The 9,405-nt window shown below is 34.9% G+C and overlaps 2 protein-coding genes across 2 annotated transcripts; one reads left to right on the top strand and one right to left on the bottom strand.

The window, feature by feature from the left end:
- Positions 1–211: 211 nt before the first annotated feature.
- Positions 212–2,302, bottom strand: LOC111794904 (serine/threonine-protein kinase SRPK-like; the record flags this gene model as incomplete). The annotated part of the gene is given in 2 exon segments (XM_023677096.1): positions 212–1,202; positions 1,845–2,302. Coding segments are annotated over 2 exon segments (1,192 nt in total), but the record flags the coding sequence as incomplete, so codon positions are not given.
- A 2,787-nt stretch (positions 2,303–5,089) lies between these two features.
- LOC111794905 (aspartic proteinase-like protein 2) lies at positions 5,090–8,854 on the top strand. Its single transcript, XM_023677097.1, has 10 exons — positions 5,090–5,629; positions 5,981–6,110; positions 6,229–6,479; positions 6,578–6,805; positions 6,998–7,160; positions 7,374–7,447; positions 7,547–7,643; positions 7,849–7,915; positions 8,009–8,080; positions 8,426–8,854. Exons 1-10 carry the CDS (start codon positions 5,388–5,390, stop codon positions 8,599–8,601), a joined length of 1,500 nt encoding a protein of 499 aa, XP_023532865.1. The 5' UTR covers positions 5,090–5,387; the 3' UTR covers positions 8,602–8,854.
- The last annotated feature ends 551 nt before the right edge of the window (positions 8,855–9,405 follow it).

The raw sequence follows: 9,405 nt of genomic DNA, 5'->3' as shown, positions 1-9,405 counted from the left end.
AAAAAAAAAAAAAAAAAAAAAAAAAAAAAAAAAAAAAAAAAAAAAAAAAATCAGCATGGTTTTGAACTATTGAAAATGTGGGACTAGAAACAATGCTTCCCAAGGGGAGGTGAGACTCAATTAACAAATGTTCCACATTAAGAATTAAGAGTGTAAGAAGAAAAATAATCATAACGATAAAAGAAGAAGAACAAAAAAGGCTCTGAACATACCTCATCCCTTTCATAGTTGTCACCACTGTGTGGATCAAAGAGAACATCACCAGTGGCCAACTCAAAACAAATGCAAGCAAATGACCACATATCTGCTGGAGTCGAATATTTAGATCCAAGAATAACCTCGGGACACCTATACTGCCGTGTCTGAATATCATTAGTAAATTGCTTGTATGTCCAGCATGCATTCCCAAAATCAACCAGCTTGCACTTAAGATCAGCAGCTGCTAGCAGTCTCTTCCTTGTTTCATGGCTCCTTCTCCTCTGATCTTTCTTCCCTTGGCTAGCATCCTTTAAATCATCAGCATTTGTTATACCGCCATCATTTACAGAACCATCTTTACATACTTTGGCTGTACCCCCATTTTGTTTAACTCCATTATCAAAATCTCCTATGCTAGCTCTCGTAGAGTCTTCTTCATTTATATCTTCTTCAACAGGTTCCTCCGCCGAACGCCCCTGTGCTGCCTTCTTAGCTTTTTTCCTTATCTTCTTCTTCTGGTTCTTGGTAAGATCCCCGCCGTAACTCTTAACATCCTTTAAAGCATCAGAACTAGTCGAAGTTTTATTCTTGTTGTTTGGAAGGATGAGAGGATTGCCCGATTTTCGAGGATCTTTAGATGGATCAATCATAGATGAAAGCAATACATTCTCTGGCTTCAAATCAGTATGTATAATAGAAAGTTTGCTGTGCAAGTAATCTAATCCCACTAAAATATGAAAGCAAATTTCCTTCACCATGTGTAGATGAATCCCTCTGTAATCGGCATATTTAATAAGGGTCAATAAGTTATCCCCTAGATACTCAAAAACCATACAAACATGCAGCCCATTTGGGCCAGAATGCTTAAAATGATCCAAAAGCTTCACAACACACTTCTTGTCTTCTATATCTCCCTCTGCTATCTGCTTAAGAATCTTAATCTCATCCAACGCAGCTTCAGTGTAATGCTGAGCACTCTTTTGAATTTTCAAAGCTACATAACGCTACAAACAATGAATACAAAAAACTGAGTAATGAACACAAATATCACATGCTTGGCTTGGCTTTCAGCATATAATAACCAAACCGTGTAAATAACAATTGAATCAGCTGTAAACAGAGCACCTCGCAAAGGAAAATTAGTGAAACAAAAGAAAAACGATGTAAAATTAGCAAGAGCTCAACAAATAAAGCACAACAGCTACCAACAAAATTCATTTCAAAACTCAACTCTGAATCTTCAAAACAAACCTCCATGTGATGAGGACCAATCCTGCTCCTTTCCATAAGAAGGAAGGCAGGGATATAATCCTTTCCCGTACGTTACTTATTGGGAAACAACACAGCAGAATTCTCATTTTAAACTCCTCTTCTAGTATTCAACTCCAAAAATCCTACCAACTCTTTTCAATACAAAAGGAAAAATGGCTTTCAGTTCCTAGGCAGTTCTCCAATGTGCATTCAACATTGTTTTCATAGAGTCAGAGTGAACTGCCCTCAACTAAAAGGTGAGAGGTTTAAATCCCCACCCAAACGTTGTTGAAGTAAGCAAAGAAAATCTCTCCTAAAGGTCGCTTTCCTTCCAATTCCTCACTCGTGACTGAGAAAAATAAAAACAAGAACTCCAAATTGCGAAAAACCCATACCGATTTCTGTGTGTCCCATGCCAACCACACAGTAGAAAAATGACCCCAGCCGAGCTTGCTTTGAACAACATAGCACCCGTTCTTAAAAGTATCCCCAACACGAACCGCATGATATCCTCCTCGCCTATAATCCTCAGTCCCTTCATCCTCCGATTTATAATCACTTTCATCGCTCCGATCGCCGTTCCGAGCCTCCGCCATTAACGAAACAAATGAAGATTAAAAATATATATAATAACAAAAAACTGTAGGAGATCAAACAAACACTGATATCCTTGGCAAAAGAAGGATATTTCAGAGGTAAATCTGAAGGAGAAACTGAGCTAGGGTTTAGGTCGTGCTGTCGCGACAACCGCGATTAGGGTTTATTCGGTGCGTACCTTCTGCCGGGAAAGAGGAAAACATAGAAATTAATAAGAAGAGAGTAGCAGATGATTGGATTGGACTGTCGTGAATACAAGTGTACGACTCGGGTTAGTTTATCATTGCACCAATATTTGTAGCGTATAATTTAATCAATTTCATTAATTCCTTTAATTTATTTATCCATTATTATCAAATAGTTTCAACTCTCATAATTATATGGTATATTATCATTATCGTATCGCTATCATAATTTTAATATTAATAATGTAATCATTTAAATACGTAGATAAATGAGTTATTACGATATTGGGCTTTCTTAATAAATTATTAAATATTTCATATCCAATAAATAAAAATATAAAAATCACCAATATCTCCCACTTTTACACGTCATAAATGATAATATATTTGATCTCAAAAAATCCCACTGAATTTTAAATTCTGTGGTTAAATAAAAAAAAAAATCTTTTTTCGGTTTGTTTTGTTGTCCACGTCCCTTAAATGGGCCGGTCACTTATTCTACGAATTGGGCCGGCCCATTTAGCAGGCTAACCAACCTATTTATCGTTATTATTGTTATTTTTTATTTTAAATTACAAATTTTCTGACCGTCCATTATTGGAAGCTACGAAACGTCGTCGTTGCTTCGCCTCAAAACCAGCTTACTTTACGCGGATTTTGATTTTTTATTTTGTCGTTATTGTTAATTTATATCTATTAATTCCAAAAAAAAAAAAAATCTCTTCCTTAAATTATCTATTTTTAAAAAATAAATTATCTTTGACCTCAAAATAGGTGTTTTAATGTTTTTATTATTATTTATTCCACGTCATTTACAAGTGAGTTGTAAGCTATGACCTCAAATTATTTAGCTTGCATTAAAATAATGGTAAACGAAATTAATTAAATAAAAAGTTTGAAAATTCCATGCACTATTTCAATTTTAAACCTAACGCATGGAAAGACATGGGATATTTTCCCGTAGTTATATATATATATATATATAATATTTTAAAATTTATAAATAAAATTATTAAGTCAATATTTAATAAATTTATCGAAAATAAATAAAATATATTATAGAGAGTGGGGCCCACATGTTATGCTTTTAAGATTGGAGAATGTGTGGGAATTGAAGCCGACCAAAGAAAGTAAAATTTGAAATGATTTAGCATTGGGTTTTGCCAAAGTAAACTGTAACTTTTCAGATTTTACCATATAATAAAAATATTATTTCAACCATTTATTTAGTTGACTAGACTAATTATTTATTTTCCAATAAGAAAATATATTAATTTAAATTATAAAATATGGTCTCCGTCCCATATGTTTTATATTATGTTAACTTTTGAATTTTGAATTTTAGTTAATTTATTCAAAATAATTATTTATTTTTAAAAGTATTTATATATTTAATTTTCGACCCAATGATTATTAAACAATACGTAAATAGTAAAGTTAGTCTTTGAACTATAAAGTATACCAAACGTACAATTTAGTTTATTAAATTTTTAAAATTTATACCCTAATGTTTTATAATTAATTAATAAAATATATTAATATATTTTACTGACCAATTTCATTGATCTTTCCAATTTATTATCTCTGTTACTAACATAATATCAGACTCCTTCCTAAACTTAGTCATGTCAATAGAATACTCAAATATAAAACAGAGTATTGTGAGCTTCGAAGGTGTAGTCTAAAGTGTCGAACAAAAGGTGTACTTTGTTTGAGGGCTTTAGAGAAAGGAGTCGAGCCTTAATTATGGGGAGGCTTATAATGTACTTTGTTCGATGGGAGGATTGTTGAGGATTATTGGGAGTGAGTCCCACGTTGGTTAATTTAGGGAATGATCATGGTTTATAAGCAAAGAAATACATCTCTATTGGTATAAGGCTATTTGGGAAAGCCCAAAACAAAGCTACCAGAACTTATGCTCAAAGTGGACAATATCATACTATGGTAGAGATTTGTGATTCCTAACAATTACAAGTTCTCACCGAGAAGGAATTATTGTTTTTTTATTCAAATAAAGTATATAAAAAAGGAAATGAAAGAAAAAAAAAATCACTCAAAACTTAGCAACTAAGAAACGACGACTTGGACCTACCCCCTTGAAGGGCCCACGTCACTCTTAACTTTTTTTTTTTCTCCTTTTATCAAAACGTCTCAATCTCGTCTTTTTTGTGGTTATGTTCAATCATGTGTGTGTATGTTCAATCATCCACGACACAACCAACTTGTTTCTACATCAAACCTAGTCATTTGGTTCAACCTTTCCTCTGCTCAAGGTCAATGTCTCTTAATGGTGTTGGATGATGAAAGTCCCACATCGGCTAATTTAGGGAATGATCATGGGTTCATAATTAAAAAATAGTCTCCCTATTGGTATGAGACATTTTAGGGAAGCCCAAATCAAAGCCATGAGAGCTTAGGCTCAGAGTGGACAATATCATACCATTGTGGAGAGTCGTGTTCGTCTAACAAATGCAACGTTGCATCCAACATCATCTTGGTTTTGAGTCGACACGACATATATTATATTACAAAAATAAAAACTTAGAAAGCACCGTTTGAATTAGTCTTGGTTCTTTTTTGGAGAGAATTGGTGTTAAAGGAAATAAAAATATTAAAAAAAAAAAGGAAAAAGAATATGACAATCATGTGATAAAAATAAAGTTCCAAATACGACAGCGTTTAGGAATAAAATGGGGAAATAAAAATAGATTCGTATTTTTGTCGATAATACACTTTTTATGTGTCCCTATGCTCTAATCATTTTCATATTAATAATAAATATTAATTAATTAGTTAATTAATTAAGATTTATTTATTGTTTTAAAACAAAATTAAGGGAGAGAGGGTGGAAAGGGAATGATAAATCGGTTACTTTGCGACAGAGCATCGGTAGCGTAATCTCAATTTGCTCAGTTCACCGAAACTTCTCTGTCTGCTCCATTCTTTCGGACCTTTCCTTTCTCTCTCTACACTGTTCAGCAATCCTTCTTTTTTTCTCTCTCTAGGATGAACATCGGCAATAATCCACTCCTCGGTTATATCCCCCTTGTTATCTTCGTCCTTGTCTTCTGATGTTTTGTCTTTCTTCTTTGATTTGAGTATTTAATCGCTTTGTTTGGTGGTTATTATCCAATTTTGGAGACGAGGGATTGAAGAATGGTTGCGATTGTTCGTACTGGAGTGTCGGTTGTTGTCGCGGTGGTGATGATTCAGGCGGCGACTGTTTTGTGTGGGTTTCCGGCTAAGCTGACGTTAGAGAGGGATTTTCCGACGAATCATGGCGTTGAATTGGCTCAACTCCGTGGCCGGGACCGGATTAGACATGGTAGAATACTGCAGTCTTCTGGTGGTGTTATTGATTTTCCTGTGGCTGGAACCTACGACCCGTTTCTCGTTGGGTAAGGAAAGGGAACGAATCTTTTATTTCGATTTCTGCTTTTATCTTTCTTTTGGAATTTCAATTCAGTTTTCGTATTCTGAGTCTTTGACAAGATGTTCTGATTTTAGGAAACATATTTGGGGGTTTTGTCCTGATTGAGACTTTTGTGAATGAGTTCTGAACCTCTGAATTTTTTTTTTCCCCAGAAATGCATTGTTCTTCTGTTATTTTGTGCTCTCTTTTTCCCAATTGATAGTTTTGTTCATGAATTGATCTTTCAATATATTGGGTCCTTCTGTTTCTTGATACATTAATTACCTTTGTTGATCATAATATTTTGGTTTGCCCAAAATTCGTGGCTCTTTTACAGGCTTTATTACACTAAAGTTCAACTAGGCAATCCCCCAAAGGATTTCTTTGTGCAGATCGATACTGGAAGTGATGTTTTGTGGGTTAGCTGTAACTCTTGCAGTGGCTGCCCAGAAACTAGTGGGCTACAGGTGATTTTGTGTTGCCATAAGTTTAAATTCCGTCTTAAATTGGCGGCATTGTCTCTTAAACCCTAACCATTTTGCCGCAACAATTTTTCAATTCAGTTGTTTTTTGTTTTCCTCACAGATTCAGCTCAATTTCTTTGACCCTGGTAGCTCATCAACGGCTTCTTTGGTCTCTTGTTCAGACCAAATATGTGCTGTTGGAGTTCAATCCTCCGACTCAGCCTGTTTGGGCCAGAGCAATCAGTGTGCTTATGTCTTCCAATACGGTGATGGAAGTGGAACTTCGGGCTATTATGTTATGGACATGATACATCTTGATATAGTAGTTGATAGTGCCATGACTACAAATTCTTCAGCTTCAGTTATGTTTGGGTGAGTTTATGCTTCATTCCAAAACCAGTTCTCATAATCATATGTTTCTGTACCTGTGATCAACTCTTTTCGTTGGTGGATTGTCGTTTATTAAACAGGTGTAGCACATCACAGACTGGAGACTTGACTAAGTCAGATAGAGCAATTGATGGGATCTTTGGGTTCGGGCAACAGGACTTGTCTGTGATTTCACAACTGTCTTCACGAGGATTAGCGCCGAAAGTGTTCTCCCACTGCTTGAAAGGGGATGATAGTGGTGGGGGAATATTGGTCCTCGGTGAGATTGTCGAGCCAAATGTTGTTTATACGCCTCTAGTACCATCACAGTACGTTTTCGTTTTCCCTGATCCATTTTCATTATCTTTGTCTAGGATGTTCTTATTAACTTAGTTACCTATAATTAAAATGTTACAACAGCAAGCATTGTAAACTTATCTTAGTTTTTGGAGTTTTTGGATCAAATAATGTCTGAAAGCATATGGTTTTTAATTGTTGTTCTTGTTGGCATCAACTTTCAGGCCCCATTATAACTTGAATCTGCAGAGCATCTCTGTTAATGGTCGAGTATTACCTATCAACCCAGCTGTCTTTGCAACATCAAATAGCCAAGGAACCATAATTGACTCCGGCACTACTTTGGCATACCTTGCTGAGGAAGCTTACGACACTTTTGTTGCTGCTGTAAGTTTCACTTTCAGATGTTTCTTATTGTTCAAATGACCAAAGCACCATTATGACGCTTCATTATTCATTATCATTGTTCACACTGTTATATTCGATATTTTCCTTTATAGGAAGGCTGAAGTAGATTCAATCTTGTAATATGGTCTGTATTTTCTAATACGTGCCGAATAATTATAGTTTTTATTTCTTTCCTTCTATTTTTTAACACAGATCACGAACACAGTTTCACAATCGACGCAGTCTATTTTCCTCAGGGGAAATCAGTGCTATATGACCTCCTCCAGGTTGGTTTAATTTACAAACTAAATTTCCGTCAGAGGTTATCGTTTACTGCAACGAGAAAACTGACTCTTTATTTTTTGTCTTTCGGTGTAATCTCGTAGTATCTCTGATATATTTCCCCTAGTAAGCTTAAACTTTGCCGGTGGTGCATCATTGGTATTGAGACCCCAAGACTACCTGATTCAACAAAGCTCTGTTGTAAGCTTACAGTCTTCCCTTCATTGCCTGGACATTTACAACTATGATATGCCATATTTTTAAAACAGACGTAAACCCGTTTTTCCTGCCTCAGATTTCCGGAGCATTATATTGAATCATTTTTAGATAAATGTAGTTTTGTTGCTATAAGCCTATAACTTATATCCTCGTTCGTAATCGAGTTTGACGAAGCTTTTCAATGCAGAGTGGTACTACTGTTTGGTGCGTTGGTTTCCAGAAAATTCCAGGTCAAGGGATTACAATTTTAGGGGGTGAGTTCCAAGATCTTATACTTTTTGTTTATCTTTTATCCATTTTCTGACCTGAAAATACTGATATTGTATCTTCCTCTCTCTTTTTGGCAGACCTTGTTCTGAAAGACAAAATCTTTATTTATGATTTAGCTAATCAACGAATTGGATGGGCTAACTATGACTGTGAGTTTCTGTCCACAACTCTCTCCGAGTCGATCTCCGACACACATAATGAAATAGATTCTAAACACAAGTTTTTCAACTCGAGTACCCCATCATACACAAAACATACACACTGGTCATCTGTACTTTGATTTTTTAGAAAGGGTTTTGTACATGAAATAGAATTTTTAACCATGTGTTTATATGAGCTTCATCCAACTTGCTACGCAAAGATCATGGTTCATTCATTTTACTACAGTAGATCACAGATCACTTAACAGAAATTAAAAGAACTTATATTTTCTTATAAATAGTTTTGAGATTCATCGAACGGTACGTTTCTAATATGTTTTTCTCCGTGTTCAGGTTCGACGTCTGTAAATGTTTCTACAGCTACCAAGACTGGAAAGAGTGAATTTGTGAACGCAGGGCAGCTCAGTGACAGTGGCTCTGTGCAGAATCAGCCTAACAGAGTTGTTCTACTAAGCATTCTTGTATTGTTTGTTAAATTATCCATTTTCTCCGGCTTCCTTCATTTATAGCGTCTAGAGAAAAAAGATTAGATTTGTCATTCTTTCGCTGTATAATATGTTCAGATGCCAACATATAGTTATAATAGCCATTGAGCCGACGTAGGTCCACTCATAGTCTCCATTTCAATACTTCCTTTTTCCCCTTGAATTAACATTATATTCTCCACTAAAATTGGTCTCGGCTGCGTTGTAAATCTCTTCATATGAACTAGTCGGTTCTATAGAAGTTCAATTTATAAGAGATTGTACTCATTGTTCTGAATCTCCTTGTGTGTTGTAAAGTTGTAAGACCAATTATTGGTCGGCAAATATTTTAATCACATGAAACTCAACTTTTGGTATTTAAAATTGAATCTAGTTTTATTTGATGTTTAAAGTTCAACATTGGCCTTGGGAGGTTTGAATTTGATTTGTCTCTAAAAATAAAAATTAAAAACGAAGTTAATTATGGTGTATTTTATTTTAAAATGTAACGTTAATGTCCAAATTTCTAAGCCTCGACATCAAAATCTCCATGAAAGTTATTAGAAGCCTAAAAAGGTGACTTGCAACAGCTGACTCTTTTTCAATAGAAATGAATAGCCAAACCAATCCAATTGGCTAGTTCAATCTCAAAGATCTTATTGGCAAAGTCCAAACATGTAAAAATATCATTATAAGGCCTTTTGAAATCTATGGAAGAAAAGAAATTAAAGAATATTCGTGAAGAAGGCTCCATTATACAAAGATCTACGACAATGTAGTTTACCATAGAATATATTGATGTAAATTATTCAATACTTTCGGTTTCGACTTTCGGTTTCTATAGTCACA

The sequence above is a fragment of the Cucurbita pepo genome, chromosome LG05, assembly GCF_002806865.2.
Source record: "Cucurbita pepo subsp. pepo cultivar mu-cu-16 chromosome LG05, ASM280686v2, whole genome shotgun sequence".
NCBI classification, from domain to species: Eukaryota; Viridiplantae; Streptophyta; class Magnoliopsida; order Cucurbitales; family Cucurbitaceae; genus Cucurbita; species Cucurbita pepo.
This window is presented reverse-complemented; position numbering and strand designations above follow the sequence as displayed.